The 24890-nt window shown below is 44.9% G+C and overlaps 4 protein-coding genes across 7 annotated transcripts; 3 read left to right on the top strand and 1 right to left on the bottom strand.

Moving 5' to 3' along the window:
• The first annotated feature begins 45 nt into the window (after positions 1 to 45).
• mrps18b (mitochondrial ribosomal protein S18B) lies at positions 46 to 1916 on the top strand. Of its 2 annotated transcripts, none has more exons than XM_067256528.1 (7): positions 46 to 165; positions 435 to 597; positions 683 to 780; positions 886 to 954; positions 1130 to 1196; positions 1310 to 1369; positions 1517 to 1916. In XM_067256528.1, exons 1-7 carry the CDS (start codon positions 85 to 87, stop codon positions 1711 to 1713), a joined length of 735 nt encoding a protein of 244 aa, XP_067112629.1. In that variant the 5' UTR covers positions 46 to 84; the 3' UTR covers positions 1714 to 1916. The 2 variants fall into 2 exon arrangements, with proteins under 2 accessions (XP_067112629.1, XP_067112630.1); XM_067256529.1 differs by having other exon boundaries at positions 85 to 165; positions 438 to 597.
• Positions 1917 to 1927: 11 nt separating this feature from the next.
• On the bottom strand, positions 1928 to 9470 carry abcf1 (ATP-binding cassette, sub-family F (GCN20), member 1). The gene is made up of 27 exons (XM_067256527.1): positions 9280 to 9470; positions 8586 to 8635; positions 8385 to 8462; positions 8069 to 8201; positions 7858 to 7892; positions 7666 to 7758; positions 7104 to 7163; positions 6675 to 6770; positions 6515 to 6580; positions 6256 to 6339; positions 5895 to 5993; positions 5680 to 5802; positions 5493 to 5593; positions 5303 to 5388; positions 5072 to 5211; positions 4748 to 4896; positions 4487 to 4570; positions 4276 to 4400; positions 4041 to 4153; positions 3763 to 3937; positions 3575 to 3649; positions 3410 to 3480; positions 3292 to 3324; positions 3019 to 3187; positions 2833 to 2897; positions 2677 to 2749; positions 1928 to 2474 (listed from the first exon to the last, which is right to left on the bottom strand). Exons 1-27 carry the CDS (start codon positions 9338 to 9340, stop codon positions 2302 to 2304), a joined length of 2610 nt encoding a protein of 869 aa, XP_067112628.1. The 5' UTR covers positions 9341 to 9470; the 3' UTR covers positions 1928 to 2301.
• Positions 9471 to 9971: 501 nt separating this feature from the next.
• On the top strand, positions 9972 to 11982 carry rpl14 (ribosomal protein L14). Its single transcript, XM_067256526.1, has 6 exons — positions 9972 to 10005; positions 10826 to 10927; positions 11047 to 11141; positions 11282 to 11381; positions 11665 to 11718; positions 11886 to 11982. Exons 1-6 carry the CDS (start codon positions 10003 to 10005, stop codon positions 11946 to 11948), a joined length of 417 nt encoding a protein of 138 aa, XP_067112627.1. The 5' UTR covers positions 9972 to 10002; the 3' UTR covers positions 11949 to 11982.
• Positions 11983 to 13261: 1279 nt separating this feature from the next.
• On the top strand, positions 13262 to 24351 carry LOC136962666 (SNF-related serine/threonine-protein kinase-like). 3 transcript variants are annotated; one of them, XM_067256524.1, is made up of 9 exons: positions 13265 to 13368; positions 13742 to 13835; positions 15164 to 15504; positions 15608 to 15826; positions 15944 to 16190; positions 19790 to 19931; positions 20483 to 20695; positions 21180 to 21314; positions 21594 to 24351. In XM_067256524.1, the coding sequence occupies exons 3-9, from the start codon at positions 15382 to 15384 to the stop codon at positions 23020 to 23022; spliced, it is 2508 nt and encodes an 835-aa protein (XP_067112625.1). In that variant the 5' UTR covers positions 13265 to 13368; positions 13742 to 13835; positions 15164 to 15381; the 3' UTR covers positions 23023 to 24351. The 3 variants fall into 3 exon arrangements, with proteins under 3 accessions (XP_067112626.1, XP_067112625.1, XP_067112624.1); XM_067256523.1 differs by having other exon boundaries at positions 13742 to 13839; XM_067256525.1 differs by lacking the exon at positions 13742 to 13835 and having other exon boundaries at positions 13262 to 13368.
• The last annotated feature ends 539 nt before the right edge of the window (positions 24352 to 24890 follow it).

Raw genomic sequence — 24890 nt, 5'->3', positions numbered from 1 at the left:
AACAAAAAAGCAAATAATCCCCCCCCCCCCCCCCCCCCCCCAGCTTCTACCTTTGACCCTTCAATTTACATCCTGAAAGGCAAAATGGCAGCATCCGTAAGAGGCATTGGAAGGATTTTGAGTCGTGTTTCTCCCTTGTTTATACTGAAAAGTCAGCATTCTAAGGTATTTAGTGATTTTATGCAAACGCGCAATTTATTGAAAAAACAACCTCTGCTTATCATTCTCTGCAAGTGAGGTGCTGTTAGTACATTATGACCAAGTTAGCTACAGCGTATGCTAAATAGATTTGAGCTGAAGCCACTCTAGCCAAGCCTAACTCTGGGCAATCATACATTGCAGCAGATGGTTTGTAGGTTTATTGTTAACAGCAAGTCCTAGGATAAGCGTTGTAACTGTGCCGGTGGTTCATCTGTGCTTTCCTTATTTTCCAGAAGTTTCCTGTCAGGATATGGTTTCAGGCAGTGTCTCCATTTTTGCAGCCAGGCCATTATATGTGCACTAAACCATCTCTAGAAGGTGATAACAATGCTGTAAATGTATCTGAAACTCAAGTCCGCTTCAAGGACAGACCCTGGGATTACCTCGAGAGTGAAGGTATGGCGGGTATTGATGGTGTTGAGGTGTACATACGTGTCTTAGCCCTAGGTTGTCCCCATTGATGAAGTCTGTTCTGTTTCAGAGTACATTGAGCGCTATGGAAGCAGTCCCGTATGGGCAGACTACAGGAGAAACCACAAAGGAGGAATTCCCCCCCAGAAAACACGAAAGACGTGCATTGTACGTAGGCAACTCATTGGGATTTAGACCAATGTGATTCATCATAGACAGACTCCTTGTTTGTATGGCACTTGTCAACACTTGTTACCTTTATTTTGTTTTCAGAGAGGAAGCAAGATATGTGGCAACGCCTGCCCAATCTGTCGAGATCCCAACGTCATCATCCATTACCAGGTCCAATAAGGCTCCACACATAACACAATGATATGTTCCAGCCAGTTGACATTTACCTCCACATTCTTTTAATTAATTTGCTACCATGGAGCGTTACATTGTGGTCTTTAAATGTAGACTACCACGTAATTACTTGACTTCAAACAGGCTGACATTTGTTAATATCTCCTTGCAGAATGTGAAGTTGTTGCAACAGTTTATCAGTCCCTACACTGGTATAGTGTATGACCCGACACGAACAGGTAATAAAGCTACCTGAAGAAGTATATCAGTAAAATAGCTTAAAAAAAAATCCTGTGTAATGTTAACTGTAAAATCGATATATCCCGTAAACAATTGTTTTCCCTCTTTTAAGGGGTGTGCATGAAACAGCAGAAGCAGTTACAAATAGCAATCAACACAGCACAAGACCATGGTGAGCTGTTTCTAAATCTATTCAAAGTTGAATCTATTTCAGCATCCATTTGTCTTCCTTGCATGTATGTCCTTGAAGGGCAACCCGTCAGTCCTTGTCGTGACCTCAATCAGTCCTCTTGAAACTTGAATATGGTTTGTCTTCTAGGGTTGATACCCTTCCAGGTTCCTTACGTTGACTTCACAGGAGAGGATTACTCCAACTCCCATGATGCAGTGGGATGCACCTCCACTTCTTCAGCCTTGGCCAAAGGTGAAGCTTGGTACAAGTGGTATCACAGAATGGAGCCAGATGAAAAAGAACTGTCTAAAATCAAGAGACTCTACAAGGCATATCTCAAATAGATGACAGGATACCATTTGTGGATCAGTGAAACAACTTATTCAGTTGTTCATGTCTTTTGTCATCAGTAAATAATTATTGCTGAAATGTAGATATTTGTCAACCCTGGTGTCTGAAGTAACAAATACACCCTCTTCAAGTTCACAGTGACCCAATGAGACAATGCTTCTGTATATCTAATTACACAATAAATTATAACATGTAAGATGCAATATTAATTTATTTTGTCTTTGCTTTTGCTGTCTGTTGCAGGTAACATATCAATTAGCCCAGACATTTGTTGTGTCAATTAGAGCTTTATTGTCTACATTTATAGGGCCAGTGTTAATGTATTGTCATTTCCTCTTGATATGTAATACGGGTGATGAAAACACTAGCATCCTGCCGCTTCAATCTGTCCCATTGTCCATGTGTGCCGTTTGACACATCCCAACCTGTCCAGATGGCGTGTAGGTCTTCATTCAGTATGTGGAGAGGACACCACAGCACACATCAGCACTGAAGATGACATGGTCCTGCTGGCTGGATAGCATTTGTTCTTTTAATAGTGTGGTTCCTTCTGTGGTCATTCCTCAAAGGGGTGTCTGTGACTAGGGGTTTTCTTTGACTTTGTTGATCAGGGTCTCTCCCAGGGCCTCCAACACCTCCCGTTTGTAGTCCTCAAAGTCCCCGTCGATCTGGTTGACGGCCTTGTCCTCCACTACCCACATCTGACACTGGGTCTCTGTGATCAGCCTGGCGTCGTGGCTCACAATGATCACAGCTGGAGGTGGTGAAGATCAATATATAATCATATTATGACATATATGACACAACCAGTCAGATAAAGATGGATGAATACTGATGATCAATCCCAAAACTTGTTACTTAAAGAATGCCATGTCCTTTATTTGCTTCACGTACAAATAAATGCATGTATTCATCTTAACTGAAAGGGTACATTGTTATGTTATTGTGGCCCTTACCTCCTTTGTACTCATTGATGGCTTCAGATAAGGCGTCGATCGACTCAATGTCCAGGTTGTTGGTAGGCTCATCCTGGTGGGGCAAATCGACAAAGTAAGACATTTGGTGTGGTTCTTCAGACGACACAGACTGAATACAGAGAGAGCACTACTGACCAGGATCAGCACATCAGGCTGCCGACAGGAGAGCTCAGCGAACACCACTCTGGCCTTTTGACCCCCTGAAGAGGAAGTCAGTCATTTGGACATAGATCACCAACGGTCTCCGCTCCAACAATGGCTGTGAGCGATGCTACTGTAGACAAACAGTGGACCAACGAAAGGTTTTATCAGTGCTGCTACCTGACAGTTTGGAGATCTGGATGGTGTGGGCGTGGCTCTCCAAGCCAAAGCGTCCCAGACACTTCCTGCTGTCTTGGTAGGGCAGGTTGAAGTTCCTCTGCAGATACTCGGTTGCTGCCTCGTCCATGTTCAGCTGGTCAGCATACTGCTGGTTGAAGAAGCCCACTTTCTGGAAAGAGACACAAAGACAGACACCACAGATTTGAGTGGCCACAGACAAACATGTCTTCACATCTTTCAAGAGGGCCAAAATGCATAAGAAAGATTACTGACCAGACGATGATTCTTCCTCATTTCTCCCTTGGTCTGGAAAGACAAAACAAGGCTTATTAGAATCACGATACCACTGATGAGCAGAGATTCTGTGTCTTTTCCTACAATGTACACTCACCGGTTCTAATCTGCCAGTGAGGAGAAGGAGCAGAGTACTCTTCCCAACACCATTGGGTCCGACAATGCAAACTAAACAAGGAAGCCAAGCGCATCAGACACTGAAGAAATATGGAGCAAAAGTGAATCCTTTTCCCATTTGAAGGATTTGAAAAGCCCTACTTACTCCTAGACTCCATGTCAATACCAAAGTCCACATTCTTGAAAAGAGGCTTCTGACCGTCATAGCCGTAGTCCACAGCTGAGTTAGGAGACACATGGTAAAGGAATGTGAGAACCTGGTCTGCAAGTGGCACAGATGGGCAATGTGTGGCCCATAAGGAACAGACGAACAGGAGGAACAGGGCGACTCACAGTGCAGCCCCAGTATGGGTGGTGAGAGAGGGGGCGGGTTGGGGAAGGTGAACTTGACTGTGTACTCCTTGGGCCTCTTCAGTAGATCCTGGGTCTCATGGCTCTCCTCCTCCAACCCTCCCTTCTTCTTGCCCTTCTGCTGCTTTCTTGTGAGGGCCTCCTTGGTCTGCTTCTCCTGGGAGGGAAAGAGATAGAAAGAATGAGTGAGCGGGGATAAAGGAATGTCTGAACCCTTTGAGAGAGATGGGCTAGTCAGCTGAGGAGGAAGTCCCACTCACAGCCTGTTTGGTCGACTTGCCACCAGCCTTCAGGTCCTTGAGCTTTTTCTCCTGCTTGTCGTACTGCTTCTGGAGCTCCTTCTGCTTCTGCACATACATCTTCTTGAAGGTCACTGGGGGGGACAGGCAGGGCAAGGCTTTAAATGCTCTACTTGCTCAACTTACCAATTCTTCTCCATTTACCTCCGACCTCCGCATAGTTTATCTGATCCAATATCCTTGGCTGTTTACTTACAGTAGTTTCCCCTGTAGTAGAAGAGTTTCTGGTAGTCCAGGTGAACAATGTCCGTACACACCTCATCAAGGAAACTCTGGTCGTGAGAGACAATGAGAAGTGTCTTCTTCCAGCCTTGAAGGTAACTGTAGAGGACCCAAAAAAAGCATTATGTTGATTGTATTCGTTATTTTCCCACAGATCGCCAGTTAAAAGCCTGACTGCTTCGTACTTGTTGAGCCAGATGACGGCGTTCAGATCCAGGTGGTTGGTGGGCTCGTCCAGCATCAACAGGGTTGGCTCCATGAACAAAGCCCTGGGAAAAAGAAAGGCACAATAAAACAAGACAAACTTGGTAGGTTGTGTACATTTCCCTAAAGCATAGCTACTTGTTACTCAGTTATAGATAGCACTTGGTACTTAGAACAAAGTGACTCCCCAGATACGTTGTCAATCGATGCTTGAAGGAGCAAACTGGTGATTCTTTTGGTACCTGGCTAGAGAGACTCTCATTCTCCAGCCTCCGGAGAACTTCTTTGTGGCTCTGTTCTGCATCTCTGTGGTGAAAGACAGTCCAGCCAGAATTCGACGGGCTTTGGCCTCTGCTGCAGCAGCTCCGATAATCCTCAACTCCTCGTACACCTAGGAGATCAGGAGTTGCAGCTTCAACTGTGCTACTCCCAAAGTCAGACAAGAACCTCTTACGGCAGAGGTAAAGCACTGTGAAGCACGTCCACCATTTAAATATTACCATGAGTCATATGCTGCCCACCAAAGCTCTACTTCACATCCCCTGTCGGAGTAGGGTTCCCCTCACCTTCTCCAGCCTCTCCCCCACGCTGTCCTCTCCCTTATCTAGCAGGGCCTGCAGCTGCTTCTCCTCCTCCAGCAGCTTCAGGCGCTTGGTGTCGGCCTTCAGAACCGCCTGGACGGCCGGAGTGTCGTCAGCGATCACCTCTGTGGATACACAGCGCACACAGGCAAGAAGGTGAGCGTGGGAGGGAGTGAGGGGCAGAAGTGTCCCTTTTTAAGGGGGCAGGTTGTTTACCTTGTTCACACAGAAGCACATCAATGTTGGGAGGAATACTGAGTGCTCTGTTGGCAATATGTTTCAGTAAGGTGGTCTTCCCTTTGCTAAAAAAGGAAGTAGATAACAACATTAGTGTCCGCCCAATCCTATTGACGCTTAATTCAATTTTAAAAAGGAATATACAAACCTATAAAGAATGACTGCTTACCCGTTTGGCCCAACCAAACCATATCGTCGCCCCGCCACAATCAATAGGTCGGCGTTGACAAAGAGCTCCTTTCCGTGGGCGGATATGCTAAACCTCTCCAGCTAAGGGAGAACAAGTGCATGGAATTACACAGCCAAAGAATACGTACTTTAGGAGTTAAAAGAAAGCAGGACTTAGGAGTCCTCACCTTAATATCTGAGGCGTTCTCCAGCATGGCCTGCCTGGACGACATCTCAGCCTGGGACACAGAGAAGTCCCCCTCGATGGCGTTCTGAGCGCGCACGCTCGCCACCTGCTTCTCGTACTCCATCTGCCGTCAAACACACAAGCAAGGTCAGAGGTTATTTCTCTCTTTCATTTTTCTACTGTCATTCGCATGGTGGGTTTAGTCTGCTGGATTACCATTTTCTTCTTCTTCTTCTTCTCCTTTTTGCTGAGGTTAGCGAAGGGGTCATCGTCATCCTTTCCCTTAGCCTGCTCTGCAATGACATCCTCAGCACACTGGTAGTTGAGGGAGAAATGGAGAGATCGACTTTGAGGGATTGAACCTTCAAACTTTCATGATGCTGATATTCCAGTTAGTACAGAAAACCAGAATTCAAATAAGAATATGTGCAAAACAGTGTTAATTTAGCAGACAATTGAATCCAAAGCGTGTTCATTCATCAAATGTTCATTACGGAGGGTGGGGGGGATTTTAATCTGACACCTGATCTGCAGTCAAGTGCTCTAACCACTGAGCTATACCCTCCCCTATAGTCACCATCATCGTGTCCTCTCCGTCGCTGTTATCCTCCTCATCCTCATCTTCATCATCACTGGGTGGTGGACGATTGGGTTTACCTTTCTAGATTGGCAATGTACAATTAAAATAACATTATGACACCATTAAGTCAAAGCCTGATGAGTGCAGCACACACCGTGCAAGACCACTAAGTATTCCATAACACACTCTCCAAGAAAACCGTTTCCCCATTTTTGTCACCAATTACCTCGATAAAGTTTAATCCATCTTAAATTACCTTGGGCTGTTCTTTCTTGCCTTTCTTTGGCTGGGGCTTCTCTTCCTTCTCATCTTCCTCAGGTGCCTGGAGAGAAACAGAGGTGAGTTTTCATTTTTATCACTGGTCCTCATCAGTCCAGAGAGACAGACACTCAAAACATCAGAGTAACCCGTCTCACCTTCGCTGGTGCCTTGGCTTCTGTTTTCTTGTTCTTCAAAGCCGTCTTCTCATCATCGTCTTTCTTTTCAGCCTCCTCTTCGTCATCAGACGGAGGCTGCTCCCGTTTCAGGAAATAAGTACATGTGAGAAACAGAATTTTGGAGGGACAGAAGGCTGGCTCGTAGCATGAGGTGGGGTTAGAGCAGCAAGCAGATGAGCTGTACATTTCAACATGGAGAAAAGTCAGAGGGTGGGTCAGAGTGACATGTTAAAAAAGCGGCAAAGAAAGAATATAAAGGCTTTTTGTTTCCTTCCCATCGTGGTTAGACACCTTTTAGCAAGAAAGAATGAGTGAAAGCAGACAGGTGGAGGGAGAGGGGTGATTTAGAGTGCTGCAGTGATGGTTGAGGTAAAGATAATAAAAGCGGTAGCACATTCCGGCACCCACCTTGACCTTCTTGGGTTTAGGTTTATCTTTTTTCTTGCCCTTAGGCACCTTCTCAACCTCCTGTATTAAAGATGACCAGACACACATAGACATTTCTTTTCATGAGAACTTGAGGACTTTCTGAAAGTGAAAAATGTAATTGTCTAACTCCAACATATACCGACACATACACAGGGACAGGTGACATTCCAGGATGAAAAACACAGAACTAACTTATATGGAGTGTACATAGTAGTGAAATGGTTATTGGTCAGACAGAGAGGATTTGAAGAATTGGCCAGATGCCAGATTGATGACAGGATTGGAGAAGTAGAAGACGATGGATTAGATTAGTATGTGAGGCACAAACACACGACACGGACTTTGAAATGAGGTTAGTATCATTACTAACTACATCCTATAGCATCACTAACAGTATCATTCTTAGAACTAAACATTTAACAATCTCCAACAGATAGACAGAGAGAAACTAACAAAACATCTATTTTAGAAATAAACTGAGTAAAATAGTTAAGTGTTTCTTTCTGGATACAAGTATAGAGATGGACAGTTAACTACACACCTTTTTCACTGGTGTATCATCTTCATCATCCCCTCCTGCGTCACCATCCTCATCACTGTGACTCTGACTAAGAGCAGCAAAAATGTTCCCACCCTGAAAGAGAACCGCCATACTTAACCACAGAAACAAAAGTATCTAGTCAATGTTAACAATATTTATATATAAAATCATACATTTGCAGGAAACACTTGCCTTATTTTTCTTGCCTCCTTTCATGGGGGCCACAACTGTGGAAATAAAACTTGATGAGAAACCAAAACCAGTACATTCCATTTCATTTACATCCATATAAATAAACTAAGTAGTGTATAGCAAACTGTCCCTTCTATTGTCTTAAGAAATACATGCAGCTGATGAATAATTTTGTTTGTGTTTCTCTGACCAGTGGACAGTATCAACCTACTTAGGTCTTCTTCCTCCTCTTCATCATCACTGGGCTGCACAGACAGCTTTTTAAGTCTCTCCATGATCTCCTCATCATCCTCATCTCCCTCTCCACCTCTTCCTTTCCGTCGGTCTTTCTTTTTTTTCTGGGGCTTAAAGAACAAAACTATTCAACAGCTAGGCATACCTTATTTTTTGAAACCATTCCCTAAATCAAGATCAAGTTGCAACTTGACATCTAAAGGCCACATTGATACGAATTATAGAAAGTTACATTGATCATACATCACAGGCTTCTAGGTCACCTCATAGTGTCACTTTCAGAGTACAGCTACCTGCTTTCCCTGTGCCTCCTTCACGGTAGTTTCCTCCTCTTTCTCGGCTGTGTTGTCTGTAGCAAGCTCCTCAAAGAACTGTGAGAGTGGATGACATGTGCCTGAGCATTACTACCTTCATACATTAGGATTTAATGCTGAAACATTATTTATTCATAGATAATCAATGGGAAAAGAAATGTAGCTTTAACATAAACTTACACTCTTTTTCCCCTTCTTGTCTTTTTTTCCTTTCTTTACCGATTTCTCTGCTAAGAAGTGAAAGGTAAATAAATTAGTCTGTGTAATACATTGCAGACAAAACAAACTGTCTTTCTCAACACATTTAAATTACAAAGACAGAAACCACATGACTCGAGCGGGCGCAAAAAGGTGCATTTTGACAACACAGCAATCCGTTCCAGCAAGCTGAACAAAACATTTAGCTAGTTTGCGAGCAAGACTACCTAGTCTGGACCAGCCAACACACTGACACTGGTTAGCTACGATGATATGATCTACAATTCTTAGACAACGATTAACACTGACGACAACAATTTGTGACAGTTGTCATCTAGAGCCAACACATTCATGATGTAGTTAGTTGTTTAAAATGATGTAGTGCTCTATTACATTGGCATTACATCATTCGATACAGCTAACTGTTACTGATAGCTAATATCTAGCATCCATCGCTTTCAGATGGCCAGATAACTAACTAGCTCTATTAGTCAAACAGTGGGGCATGCTCAGTTAACTGAGCTAAAAGTATGTGGCAACGGTGAAACAAGTGACCAACGTTAACTGTTGCAAATACATTTCTGACACAGTATGCAGTTAGCCAGCAGGCAAAATTTTAGCCTAGCATCGTTGCTAGTAGTACTAGCAGCAGGCTAGTAGGGGTATGCTGCATTACCTGCCGCTGGTGCCGCCTCGTCTCCTTCCCATTCTGCCTCTTCTTTCGATTTCTTCGGCATTTTGACTATATATTTCTAGGATTATAAACAAACCAAAGGTTTGGTTTTTATTTTTAAAAGAACTACTGCTTCAACACTGATTACTGTCAAGTCACTATCAAGGATGTATTGTCAGACCCACACATGCGGCCTGAAGTTTCCCACTATGATGATGCTGGCTGCTGCAGCAGTTCAGCCGGCTGACAACTGACTGTCCATTTTTTTCACAGCGCCATCGTTAGATTTGCCACAGCTATTGCACCCAATCAAAAATAAAATACATAAATACATTTGTGTAACGATCCCTTTACATACACACTCACATTAAATGAGTAGTCAGTCAAAGGGGAGGGATTTATGAAGGAAATGACCGTTTTCTATTTCTGTTGTTTGTAGATGTTATCTATAACATGTAGATTTGTATTACAAGGGATTTGTCTATCATACGAATCCCGGTATATAAGCTGTTTGAAATGTCAATTTAAAACGTTGACTACATTTACTCTGTTACTTTGGTACGATGTGAACTTAATCAGAGAATGTCTAATATGCCTCCTTTAGACAAGCTCTGAGTTAATGTTCCAAACCAATGTAACATCACACGCGCATGTGCACATACAGAGCGGAAAGAGTATGTGCCACGAACGGAAATGTTACGGCCTTTCTGATCGCTGACTGCCATCATGGTGAGTTCGCCATGAAGCTTCTGGAATTTAGAAATATGAATACATAGGTTACTTTTATTCAAAATGATCGACTAATGATGTATTTTCATACATTATATATCGATACGTTAGTTTTCGTTACGTTTTGTAAGTTGATTACAACAGTATCCTATGTTTATATATTTTCGAAATGTCGTGCCCACTGCCTGTAAAACTACAACGTGGTCCTTCACGGGCCGCCTAACCGAGCGGTAGCTCTGTAACAAGGTCTAACAGGCATGTGCAAAATGAAGAGCAGAACGAGCAAACCTGTTTGGATACATTATTGTCTGCTTCGGAAGCGTTGGTTTTTAGTTTGCTGACTCAATTGTAGTGTGGTACTGCTGCTGTTCAGATAGAAGCGGTGTTGAAGCTAATCCATTTGAAGCTAACTAGCTAGCTTCATGGTTCTGTCACACATGCTACTGCCATATAAGCGCCAGTTTTTAGTTGCTTTAAAAAAGTCAGTGTGCCCCTTGATCAATTATGTTGTATGCACGCATAATACACATCTCGGCTACTCAAATGTACGTAGGTAGACAACGGCAAGCAGCTTACGTTAGCCACAGAGAGCCAAGCCAAATAAAGTTGACTCAAACACAGGTAGTGATGTTAGCTGACTATTGGTTATCAACTTGTGAAAGGTTACTTTTGGGGGGGGGGGTTGGGGCGTAGGTAATTTGGATAGTTATTGTAGACTGCTAACTGGATCCAATGCTTGTCAAATTCCAATGTCTGTAGGGATCTGACAATGTTAATAGTATCACCCCCAGTACATGTATAACTCATGTCTTCCCCTCAGGTCTTCAAGCGCTACGTTGAGATTGGCAGAGTCGCCTTTGTGTCCTTCGGACCCCACGAGGGCAAGCTGGTGGCCATTGTAGATGTCATTGACCAAAACAGGGTGAGTACCCTATCGTTTTCATCCAGAGCTCCAAATGCACCTGATGTCTGATGGTAAAACCAAAAGGCAATACCTCCAATGTGCTGAATACTCTGGCTGACTGATTTTGGTTTTCTCAGGCCTTGGTGGATGGACCTTGCACAGGGGTGAAGAGGCAGTCTATGCCCTTCAAGTGCATGCAGCTTACTGACTACGTGATCAAAGTACCACACAGGTAAATTTTGCCCCCTTCCCTAACTAAGCCCTGTGCCTCAACTCCCTTGACTCTTTCCATTTGACAGTTGGCACAGTTGAACTCAGACATTGTCATGCTCACTCCAGTGTTTAATCCCTGAGGTGTTTTTTTATTCCAAGCGCCCGCATGAAGTTTGTGAAGCGCGCCTGGGAAAAGGCCGAGGTAAACAAGAAGTGGGCAGAAAGCAGCTGGGCCAAGAAGATCGAGGCCAGACAAAAGGTGTGAAGATGCAGCTGTTGCTAATGGCAACAATGCCAAGAACCTGATGTACTTCAGTATTATTGTCTGTAAATGTTATTGTGACCTAGATTTTGTTTGAACATGAGGGTAAAACCAAATTTAAAGTATGGAATTGGAGCTCCACACACAGTTCTGTGATGACATTATAAAATGTCATTCTTGATATTTTCATTGGTTTGATTTGTTTTACATTGAGAATTTTTTTTATTAGAATCCAGTTGGTGTGGTCACTCATTTAGTTCTGTGTTCTTTCTCTTTGCAGAGGTCCCAAATGACTGACTTTGACCGTTACAAGGTGATGAAGGCCAAGAAGATGGTGAGTAAAAAAAATAATGTGATTTGTGTACTTAAGCAGGTCCAGATCAAAGGACCTATACAAGACAATTAACTAATGTGTTGGTCTTCTGTACCTTTAAAACCTTTTTTCTGGAAGCATGTGTTTCTGCTGTTTGCCTGACCTTTACCCTTGCCTTCTGTCCTCAGAGGAACAAGATCATCAAGCACGAGGTGAAGAAGCTGCAGAAGGAGACCACAAAGAAGGCATAATCTGTCCCCAAATAAACCATCTTGTTCAATTGTTCTCCTGTGTATCTCCAAGTCTGTTTACATCTCCAGTCTTGTTTTAGAAAACTTGTATGCTTATGGTACACCGCTCATGCAATGGTGGATGGCTCATGTGAACAAGTACCAGTGTGGAAAAAAAGGTAAAAATGTGTTAAATAGACACTTTGTTCTTTATTGGCTCATTATTGGAAAAACTATAAAGATATGGGATCTGTGGACATCTGTCGCAAAACGATATATTCCCAGGGTTATACCCCTACACTACATTCATCATGCCAATTCAAATCTGTACGCAGGATGTTACAACCTGATGTTTTATGGAAAATTAATTGGAATATCAAATGGCAAGCATTAGCCAGACGGATTAGGATTGGTAGTACCTGTCAGTCTCCCCCAAAAACACTAGAAGGCAGCAAAAGGTTAATATTCGTGCTATGACAGCTTTGATGTCAATTGTTGTACAGATTGGAAATGACAGAATTAAAGACTACCAGAAAGTATGTGATTTTACAACTGCAATCACAATGTCATGGGTATTCATGACAGTACGTGATTATCTTTTTATTAAAGCACAAAGGCTTAAGTTGTATATATGTTTGACATTGAATACTGGAGAAGTTGCACTGAAAACTACTTCTGTAAAGCACGTCTTTGGTTTAGGTTCACCTTAACTGGGTAGGACTTCATTGTATGGGTCTCGATGGGCCTCCCTTGACAAACAGGTTCCACACTATGAAGTGCTTATATTACTGAACTGAACATTGCCCTTGCCTTGGTTCAGTGATGAGAACAGATAATGGGTAACCACTGAGTTGTAATCGCTATCAACTTATGTGGATGTCAGATACAAACTACTTTATTAGTTAGATGAGAACATCTAGCCTACACACAGATTGGTTGTGTCAACGTGAGAATGGGGAACAAAGATGAAAGATCCATCCATGCGTGTTCTGTAGAAATGTATTCTATTATCATGGATAATGAGGATCTCAAGTGGAATCATGGTTGAGGATGGCATGTCGCTGTCTTTCTCATAGATCTCCAGCTGACATGACACCTCTCCCCCACACTGCAATGCAAACAGTTAAATTACACAATCACATTGTTGTAGGGTTGGCCAAGACCATGATGAGGTACATGTAAGATAATATATTTTTAAATGTATTCTTGTTTATTGAGATTATAAAAAAAGCTGGCAGTTGACTCATGTAGCAGTAAGATATGAATAAACATTTTTTTTTGATACAGAAATAAACATGCTTTGTGGTGTGCGTACATCTGACGTCAGAGATGAATGGGACCGAGCAAGTATGCGCAGTGTGGCTTCGAGCGCTTGATAGAGTTGGCAGATTCACTGATGTTGGACGTTTTTTATCGTGAGGTGCTGTTATTTGCTGCAGTGGTAAGTTCCATAACCGACTAATCTTGTCAGCCTGATATTTATGATTGTAATCTGCAAATGGTGATATAACAACCGTAAATAACCGAAAGGACGTATAGCCAACATTAGACGCTCTAGAATAGGAGCTTTCACCTGAGCGACTATTGACCAGGCAGGTAATGTGCAGCGCTTCACAGCACATGTACACGGTTTCTTCGAGCTTTGTCCAGTTTGTGCCATGTCTTTTTTCACTGTATGCCTCGAGGTGTAAGCCAAATATTGAGCCATGCATGTTTGATTATATATGCGCATGCAGGTTGAATTTGAGCTGTTTCCATTGTGGTCGCTGCTTTGCTTAATGCAATAATAGAGCGTTTCTTATTGGCTTCGTCAGCATGTATCCCGTCATATTTTGAATCAGTGAGAACTTGGATGCAGTCCTGGGTATATTGACACGGACAACACAGAAAGGTCTCCAAAGAGCAGGAGTAGGTAGGCTATGTTTTTTTGATGCAGCTTTTTCAGTCATCATTTTGATATCGTTGTTGTTCATTTTCAGGCACTAGGCCCAAACGTTTATATAATAATACAAATATATTGAAAAGTAGAGATACTACTACTAATAATAACAATAATACAAATAATAATAATAATAGCAACACCAATAATAATAATAGTAAATAATTATATGTATTCATTTCTAAAAGGAGTTTGCATTTCTGGGATTCATGTGACAGTCATTTTGATTGACAGCTTTGGGCCTCCTCAGTGCTGTCATGCTGTCAAATTCCTGTTGTGAAGATTGCTGAATGAAATGTCTACGGTTATTAGACCTTGACCCAGCCTTTACAGTGAACCATGTACAGTGTCCATTAACAAGAAAATCAATAGAGTACTTGCAAATGGTACAGTTACACAACATGTCTTTATACGTCTGATTTGAATTTGCACCCATTTTATCGGTGTCCACTCCGGGTACATTTTCTGTCTGGTTTGTGGCCCAGCATGCAGTCTGTGGCTGACTCTCTCCATCTCATTTATCTGCAGAGCTTAGAGCTCACAATCACACAGGCACACACACATACACTCACGTACACACACCTACAGTTGTTGCCAGCTGGTGGGATTTCTGAAGGTGATTGTCAGTACGAGGCTTATCAGATCACTCAACCCTCCACCCTGAATAACATAATCCTATTAGCCTGGTCTGGGTTCTGATGTGGCCTGGTTGGACTAGGACAGCTCAGTGTGGCTTGTTTTGATCCTTCTGCTCTGTGTTGTTGGGTGGGAAGGTGGAGGGGGGTAAGTGCTGTGGTTGGTCTAATGCGCCCACGGCGGCTGTTGTCAAGAAGGTAAAAAGTTTGTTTACAAGAGAGAATTAATTAAACCAAAATGGGATTGTCCACATCTACTGAAAGAGAAAGAGAAAAGAAAGAAACCAGAGACTGAGAGAAGCGCATTTGTTGATGTTTGTCCTAGAAACAGGATGTCTTGTTCATAGTAATGTTGTATTATTGTTTCGTATAAGTCATGTTAGATACAATCAGCGTAACTATGATGACCTGTATCCTAGAGAAAATGACACACCTTTGTGAGAATCACCTGTCAGGAATGTTCCTAAACACAGACTGTGCGTGCTTGGCTCAGTGGTACTGGAATGTCATGCATAGTTGGCAATTCACAATGAGGTGTGTGTAAGGTGTGTGGACACGTGAATAAATAACCTTCTCTGCTGCACGCCTATACGAGAATAATGCTTGATATCTGATCAAATACTATTATCTCTGTCTGTCTTTCTCTCCATCTTCTCCTACAGGATCTGAGAAGTATATCTGAGTGCATTTACCCTCCCAACCTCCAGGGGTCTTAACATCTTGTCCACCAACCTGCCCCTGGTTAGAAGGTGTCCACAGGAAGTGATCTAGAACAAACTGAATTTCGCCTCTGTTCCCGTCCTGGACCAGTGACCAGGATGATGGACGGCTGACCTCAGATCAGGGCACAGCAGCACTGTCCTCTTACTTCCCAGGGACCATGGCGGGGTTCAAACGAGGTCACGATGGCAAGATTGCCGGCCTGTATGACCTGGACAAGACGCTGGGGCGTGGCCACTTTGCCGTGGTCAAGCTGGCACGCCATGTCTTCACGGGGGAGAAGGTGCTGTTAATCATTTCTCCACTATGTCGATGAAGACGACAACAATAATAATGTCATCGTCAACATTTCTTGATTGGTGCTGTGTCATGTGTGTCCGTCACAGGTGGCTGTGAAGGTGATCGATAAGACCAAGCTGGATCCCGTTGCCAGGGGACACCTATTCCAGGAAGTGCGCTGTATGAAGCTGGTGCAGCACCCCAACGTGGTGCGCCTGTACGAGGTCATCGACACAGCAACCAAACTCTACCTCATCCTGGAGCTCGGTGATGGCGGAGACATGTACGACTGCATCATGAAGCACGAGGGAGGCCTGAGTGAAGAGGTGTGTGTGTGTGCTCGCTTGTGTGTCTTTTTCCTGCTGGAAGAAAAACTAACAAATTGTATTGAATCAATACCTAATTGTATGTGATCAATGATACCTAATTTTCCCCTCTGGAAGGTGGCCAAGTGTTACTTTGCCCAGATCGTTCACGCCATCTCCTATTGCCATCGACTGCATGTGGTGCACCGGGACCTGAAGCCGGAGAATGTGGTGTTCTTTGAAAAGCAGGGCCTGGTCAAACTCACTGACTTTGGCTTCAGTAACAAGTTCCAGCCCGGGAAGACCCTCAACACCTCCTGTGGCTCCCTGGCATATTCTGCTCCTGAGATACTGCTAGGCGACGAATACGATGCTCCCGCTGTAGGTGGGTAGGTGTGTGTGTGTGTGTGTGTGTGTGTATTTTTTCTTGAGATATGGCACATACTCATTCTATCTTTAGCGCAAATAGATTGTGACACGATGCCTTTGCTGTGAGTATACAAAGTGTTTTTAATGTGTCTGTGTGGATTTGCATTGTGTGCTGGGTTTATTCTAACAGAGGCCATAGTCCACAGTGTGTGTAGTTCTTTTTCTGGAACATTACGTCCTTTTATCTCATGTCCTATATCTGATATGTCTTAAGGCTGCCTATGCTAATGACCTACAGGTCCAGCAGCACCATGGCACCTTGTTTTGCTAGCCACTAGCAATGGTAGAGGTGGTTAAGTTCAGGCCAAGTTTGGTCTAGAATGCTAACTGCCAAATATCCTGACACCTTTACCCTTACAATAGTTATGGCGTTTATTGTTGTTCTGCACCTTTCTAACAACTCACATAGGATTATATTATAATGTTACCTGTATAGATAATCACGTTGATAACCCACTGACCGACCATGGGTCAGTACATTTATAGAAACAACGTTTTTGCTCGCCCCATCACCTGACTAAGTGTGTGCACACTTTTAAAGCTTCAGTGCTTCTCTCTCTCCTGGCCAATTTAGAGGATTGTCAGGTTACTTTCACACCCCTGGCATCAGTGAAACATAAACCATCTCAGCCTAATAAGAAATTGAATATCAATTCAGATTGAAATTGGTCTCTCCGCACCTTAATTCATTTTTCAGTTGTTCTTGTGCACCCATCTCCCAATCCCCCCGTCAAAGCTTCTGATCATCCCGGAGCCCGGTATCAAAAGGAGTAAATGAAAAAGTAATTGAAATGAAATGAAATGAAAAAGAAAGAGAAAGTATGAGAGAAAGAGAACAGGCATCAGTATTCACCCCCTCCACCCAGAGGCCTGTGTGTCCGACCAAAAGATAGAGGGCAACAAAAAATTGTTTCCATTTTTCTGACTGAGTGGAGAAACAGCGGCAATCTTCTCCTATTTTTCTCCTCTCTCTCTCTCTCTCTCTCTCTCTCTCTCTCTCTCTCTCTCTCTCTCTCTCTCTCTCTCTCTCTCTCTCTCTCTTTCTCTTTCTCTCTCTTTTGTGGTCCTCCTCTTTTGTGCTGAGCAGATGATCCGAGTGCCCATACTGACACAAACACTCAAGTCTAAGAAACGGCATGTGGCTGTTTGCACATGCTCACACTTGCATGGGTGTGTGTACTGTGTGTGTACTGTGTGTGTACTGTGTGTGTCACTAGATTTAAACTAGTGGTAGGCTGCTAAGGCCTGCAGTCATTGGTTGGCTCTGTATCGGTCATTTGTCCCTTAACATCTTGTCTGAGTGTTTGACCCAGATTTCAGATGTGGTGTGTGCGTGGATCAGCATGCAAGTGTTTTTACAGTGTGTGTCATGGGCTTAGGTTTAATTGCAATTCTGTTGCACCCACATTTGAAAACAAACCTTTGGCCCTGGTGTGTGTGAGTGTGTGCTTGTTTGTAAACTGTTGATTTAGTCGTATAACGTGTCGTAGTATCTCAGTTGGTAATGTAACATGTATGTTTTGGTGTAAAAAGTTTGACACGTGGACACAGCATGTTGAGACCTGGAGCGAAAAGGGCAAACGGTAGCCGTTACCAAGGTGACATCTGCCGGTCAGGTGTGAGGGAGCCTGGCGGGCATGTGGCAGTTGGTTCTGAGCTCACGTGCCGGTTTGCTGAAGATTCAAAGGGATTGTCTTCACAGCGGCCTCTGAGAGCTGATAAGCAGAGATCTGAGCTCTGATTGGATGATAAGGATGCTTATCAGGTTTTTCTCGAATGTGTTCACTTGGAACTGAGTCAAGAAAATGTCATGAATTGGAACAGTCTATTTGACAAGATTAGCATTGGCTTTCTACAGTAATAGTACCAATGCAATTCTGATGTCTTGCGTAACTATTTTAGTTGTGTTGAATGTACCATTGTCTAGAATATTGCATAATGTTGACTGGCAATGGGATATTGAATGAAGCCAAGATTGGCCCAGGGATAAGGAAATAGGAAATGAAGGGGTGCTGGCTGTTATAGAGAGAAGATTGTATCTTAGCACCGGGTTGTTGAAAGAGAGGTTCGGGGGGTGTTTAAACACATAACTAGCTGTCACTGCTAATAACCATGCTGTGTACGTTAATGACCGAGTTACTGTGACATGTTCTGTACTTCAAAGAAGTTCTCTAGAAAGCTTTCCATCTGATAGTTTATAAATAAAGTGATCCAGTGAGCTGTCAGCCTGCTGGTTTATAAATAAAGTTATCCAGTGAGCTGTCAGCCTGCTGGTTTATAAATAAAGTTATCCAGGAAGTTGGTGGACCTCCGGCAGGGTAATGACAGACCTGGGGTCACTGTTGCTAGGATACGTAGGACCCCAAAGCGTGCCGATAACAAGGCTAGTTTTATCCACCAGTATGGTCTCCGTAGAAAATGGCCTTGACTATCCTTCAGGATTAAAAGTGTGATTTGAATTCAGCCATATATATCCATAAACCATACCACTGACAGCAAGTTTGACAGTACTATGACAAACTTGACGTGAAATCTAAAACATCCAATACTAATGCCATCCGTTCACCTAGTGTTTCATACCAGTGGCATCGAGACAAGATAGATTAACTCACATTTAAGTTTCATGGTCTTGACCAAAAGCAGAGGACAGTGAAAACCGAGACCGGGGTTTGTTGAAGTGTTTTACAGTAGCTGTATTTTTTTTGCCTCTGCAGAATGTGTGTCATTGGACCAGGGGAGGCATGGGTGGGAGGAGGGCATGGATGCTCAGCTGAACTCCTACTTAGACAGACTGTTCTTCCCATTTCTTCAAACATGTGAGGGGCTGTGAAGGATGGGTGAACACACTGACCCAATTTCCTGTGAGCACATTTGCAATCACCCATGGTCGTGTGTGATCATTTACATTTAGCCATTTAGCAGACGCTCTTATCCAGAGCGACTTACAGTGAATACAGGGACATTCCCCCGAGGCAAGCAGGGTGAAGTGCCTTGCCCAAGGACACAACGTCAGTTGGCATGACCGGGAATCGAACTGGCAACCTTCGGATTACTAGCCCGATTCCCTCACCGCTCAGCCACCTGACTCCCTGACCCTGATCAGTACATGTAAAATTTTGCGTGCTGATGCGTGTGCATGCGTATGTGAACGCTCGTCCCTGCGAGCATGTGCCTCTTCACAGGCGTGTGACAGTGAGTGTGTTTGGGTATTTGTGAGTGCAAACACCCAGGAGCAGTCCCGGCCACGCTCGCGTATTTATGCAGATGTCCTGGTCAAATCTGATTCATGCTTCATTTGAATGGGAACACGCATACGTTATGTAGGTCACTGAGGATGCTCATGATGTGTAAAAAAACCCTCAACCTTTTCTCTCCTTGTCTTTCTCCCATCTGTCTGCCTGCTGCCATCCTTTCCTAACGAGGGTTTTACACAATCTGTTTAGTCAAAATGACTTTGAGGTGTTGTTTGAGATGACATTTTGTGCTGTGATGAACACTGTATACACAGTACATGTAAGCCAATTTCTCTCTCTCTCTCTCTCTCTGTGTGTGTAGATATCTGGAGTCTGGGTGTGATTCTCTTCATGCTGGTGTGCGGCCAGCCCCCCTTCCAGGAGACCAACGACAGCGAGACCCTCACTATGATCATGGACTGCAAATACACAGTGCCGCAACACATCTCCCACGCTTGCAGAGAGTGAGTAATACAGACAGACACACACACACACACACAGTTGGAAGGTACTCTGCAGGTGCTGCATATTTCATGGTTGTAGACGTGTGAAGAGGGAGAGTGGTAGGGACAGCGAAGGAGGGATGGAGAGAGAGAGAGAGAGAGAGGCCTCATACAGCATCTCTTTAACTTGTGCTCTCAGTCTCTATCTCTCTATCTCTCCCCCCCCCCCTCTCTCTCTCTCGCTCTGTCCAGCTTCCCACTCTGCTGCAGCCCCCTGTACTACCAGCGCTGTGGCACCGTGTTGAGTGGATCTAATGCATCCATTAAACTCTAGCCTCTATTTATAACTAGGTGCTGTTGTGAGCTTACACTGGAGCATAACTCTCTGTAGGATAAACCACTTAACCAGGCTCCTGTCAAACCAAATGCTCTTGTATAGAGAACATACAGTATGCTACAGAGTGTGTATGTGTCTGTATCTTGTATCTGCTGAATGCCCAAGGCATGTTTGTGTCCATGGTTGGATTTCATGTTGCACCTTGTCGTCATGTGGTCTCTCTCTTTCTCACCAGCTTGATAGGTCATATGCTCCAGAGGGACCCCAAGAAGCGCGCCTCTCTGGGGCTGATTGAGGCGCACGATTGGCTTCAAGGCATTGACCCCTCCCCTGCCACCAAGCTGACCACGCCCCTCGTGTCCTACCGCAGCCTATCAGAGGAGGAGCACGGTAGCATCATCCAACGCATGGTTCTGGGCGGCATTGCGGACCGCGACACCGTCACAGAGTGAGACATGTGAACACACACACACACTCACACACCAATAAGAACCTGTCATTAGTATGTAATGAATCCGCTTCATCAGTCTTAATAACTGTCTTTTTGCCACATCTTTGGATATCTGTCACTATGCATCAGGACAGCTGGTGCCACACTTAATTGCCCCCCCCTTCCCCCCATCATCCATTTATTTGTCATTAGCACCCTGGCCACAAGGGCCTGGTCCTCAGCTGGTGTCACGCTAAATGGATTCCCAACCCTTCTCTCCTAATCTTGAGCCGCAGTTGGACTTTGCCGTCAGGGCTTTGATCAGCTTGTTCATGTATTTACATGTTCATGAGCTTGTGTTTTGTAGGGTAGACATTCATCATTTGAATGTTAAGTATTATTCTCACAGTGTAGTATAGAAACGCGCCGATAATAACAGGACACCATGTACCAGCATTTTCTTAATTATGGCACTTATTTTCTCTCTCTTTCTCTCCCCTAGGGCCCTGGAGTCTGACAAGTACAACCACATCACAGCCACCTACTTCCTGCTGGCAGAGAGGACACTGAGGGAGAGGCAGGAGAGAGAGCAGCACAGCCAGATACGCTCAGCCAGCCCCAGCAAAGCCCAGTTCAGGTACACACACACACACATGTTCAGGTACACACACACACACATGTGCAAGCACACACAACCCCCCCCTCCCCACACACACACACGTGCATATTCACATGCACACTGTGCAAAAAACACACACAAACAGACGTACTATGTGGGAGAATATGTGGCAGCAAGTATATGAGGACAGATAAAGAATGGAGAGAGAAAGACAGCATTGCAGTGGTCAGAGAAAATGTTTTTTTCTGCTTAGTTCCTAACCTCTCCGCCTCACCCTCCCGGTGTGGCCGCTTACAGGCAGTCGTGGCCCACCAGGGTGGACGTGCATCAAGACATTGGGGACAGTCTTGGAGGGTCCTCCATCTCCCACCCCGGAGGCCCCCAGTCCCCTGCCCGCAGTGCCGAGAGCCTCCACAACGGCCCTCGTCCAAAAACGGCTCTACTGGACCTGAACCAGCGACGACAGAACGACTCAAACGCACCTCCCTCAGCAGAGCCCTCTCTGCCACTGCAGCCTGGCATACAGAACCAGGGGAGGGGGCTCCGGCCCCAGGGCAAGCCCCACACCAACCACCTCCGGCTGGGCTCTTTGGCACCCTCCGCCCCCTCCAAGCCACGGAGCCCCAGCCTGTTCAGCGTGGAGGAGGATGAGGAGGAGGACTCCTGTTCCCCCTCGGCCCTCCCTGCTCAGGTGGTACTTCGATGCAAAGCCCCCTCCTTATCCTCCTCTCCCAACAACCGCCTGGCGTCCCGGAAGAGTGCACCGATCCTCAATCAGATACACGAAGAGGAGAGGGAGGAGGAGGAGGAGAGAAAGGAGGAGTGTGGTTCGAAGCGGGCGCCTGCCCCCCCAACCAAACCCACCCTGCTCCTCTGTACCAACATGAACAACAGGATGTCGTCTTTGCTGGAGTCGCCCCCGGCAGCCACCGTTGCCATGACATCTCCTGGCTCGGAGACAAGCGGCGACGACGGCGACGACTCGGAAAGCCACTGGAAGAGACAGCTGGAGAAGGGCATGGTACGTGTCGCCGACGGCAACAGACGTGGCAGGAGTCCCTCGGAAGGGGGGGAGGGGGAAGGGGGAGCAGGAGGGAGGAGGGATGCAGGGCATGGTAGTCCCTCCAGTGGGGGAGACGGGGATGAGAAGGGGCTTGAGAAAGGGGGAGACGGGGGAGGAGACAAAGGGTTAGACAGGGTGGTAACGGGACAGGGCAGCCCCCCCAGCTGTGCTAGTCCAGGGGGAGGCGCAGGTCAAAGTATGGGCTCGGCCAAGCCCAGCAGTGGATTGGTGGAAAGCCTGAAGCTCATGAGCCTATGTCTGAGCTCCCAGTTCCACAGCCTGACGAGTGGAGGAGGAGGGGGTGGAGGAGGGGGTGGCGGCGGCGTAGGGGAGCCCCAGGACCGGCCCATGTGGCGGATGTGCATGGGGGGCTCCACCGGCAGCCTGGATAAGGTCTCCCTACTGGGTGGTCCGTCGCCCAGAGGGAACCTCCACCACCAAACCCCCCTGGACCCCCTGGCCGACCCCCTACTGGAGGGCCCTTGTTCGGGCACCCTGAGGTTGGGAGAGCTGGACCTGGCCAGGGAGAACCACCACAATCTGAAGAACCGCGTGATGCAGATGCCTCTGACCGACAAAACTCTCTCGGTCAACATCCACAGGAGCCCCAAAGAGGGTCTCCTCTGCACCCCCACCCCACACAGCTGCTGCCAGGTCATCTAGAACCCCCCCCCCCCTCCCTCACCACCACCACCATCACCATTATCCTCTATGTTCTCCCCCTTCTCTTTCACTCCTCTCCTCCTAACTCTTTCTCTCCTCCCCTCCTCTAACCATCCCATGTGATGCCAGAAATCATTTTTTGGCTTTAAGTTTTCACTCCACTGTCATGTGACTTTGTCTGTGTGTGTGTGTGTGTGTGTGTGGACAACTGGTTTATTTATTTATTTTCTACCTCTTGAAGCACTTTGGGAAAACGCTGTGTCACTCTCCACACACAGAGTCTGGTCTGGCAAGTTCAGAGTGGGCACAAATTGAAGTAGAGGAGACAGCAGCTGGCTGAATAGTCAGGGTGGGGTTATGTGCACTCTGAGATTTCTAGATGCTACTGCATTGTTACTTGATGTTGCACAATGACAATCTTTTGTTTGTTAATCACTTCCATGTCCCTCCTCTCTCCCTTGTCTCTCTAAAATGTTTCAGAATATGTTTTAATTTGCCCTGTTGTTTATATTGTTTTATGCTTTTTTTTTAAAGGCCAGTTCTTTTTTAACCCATGTTTTTAGACAATCATGTCAAACTTTTTTTATGCTGACTGAAATGGATTGAGATGGGACCATGATTTGACTGACGTTTGAATAGAGAAGAAGGCATTATAAATGCTACATATTGGGGGTACAAAGTGTTATCTGATAGTTTCTCACACTTAGTTTTGTACTTCTATGGACTGTCATGGACGGATCATACACATACTTCTCAGTCACTGATAACTCACTGACTTGTACATATGTGGAAATAAACTGTAGTATTTAGAGAACTTGTAAGTATTTAATAAAGTATGTTTAGCTCTATTTAAAGCCTTTCCCTGGTCCTGGAGATGTACTAATGGTAGAGGGTTATGTAACACACACATGCACTGTATCTCTCGAGGACCATGGCTGTTGACCACAACTGTAGCGTGTACCAATACAAAAGCAACAGAGGGGGCAAAAACCACGTGTTCCCCAGCCTCCTTTAGCCAGCCCTCCTATTTCATGTGTTGGTGTGTGTTGATGGTGGTAGGATATATACCTGACAGTGCATGTGTTTTTGCTGTCGCTACTTTACTCCCCATCAAGGCCTTTCAGCCAGAGAACAGCACCTGTCCATCGGACTTCTGGGTCCTAGCTCCCAGCTAAGTAACTTTCTGTAGCCTCACAGCAATACCAACGACTGCAAACAAAATGTACAACAAAATGGATGTGCCATAAAATTCTTGTCTTGAGCATAACATACTGTATGTATATGATATAAAAGTGTACAAAAATAATTAAAAAGTTGTGAATAAAGTGTGGTCTGGGACCATTTGTTTTGAACAGGAAGTGAATGTTTAAGGTTGCACACCAGTTATACATTAGTCGTGTTTGTGTGGGAGAGGGAATGATCTATGAGCTTTACTGAAAGGCCTCTAATCTTCACATCAGCAAGTTCTGGAGCATTCTAATCCGACTTAACATCTGGACGTCCTACAACAGATCAGGGCACAAATAATGTTGTCATTTTTAGGCTAGTGAACTCTATTAACCTACAGCCTTTAGCATCGCACACATATAACAACACTCAGACACACACACCGAGAGGCAAACAGTTGACAGAAATTCTTACAAAAAACCTGACTGAACCCACACACCTCTATTCATAAACGCAGCTTACAGACAGAGCAGAGCTACAATGGGAAAACCCAATTACAGAGTGATTATCCCTATGGTCCCTCTCACACACACCGCCGAGCAAGGTACATGGTCCCTGACTATTCAGAGAAGTGATGAGCCCAACAGCTATTAAAAAGTAGCTGTGTGTGCATTTGAGGGTAGATGTGGTTTTGTGTGTCT

The sequence above is a fragment of the Osmerus mordax genome, chromosome 18 (genome assembly GCF_038355195.1).
Source record: "Osmerus mordax isolate fOsmMor3 chromosome 18, fOsmMor3.pri, whole genome shotgun sequence".
NCBI lineage: Eukaryota > Metazoa > Chordata > Actinopteri > Osmeriformes > Osmeridae > Osmerus > Osmerus mordax.
The sequence above is the reverse complement of the archived record's forward strand: the minus strand, read 5'-3'. Positions and strand labels throughout refer to the sequence as shown.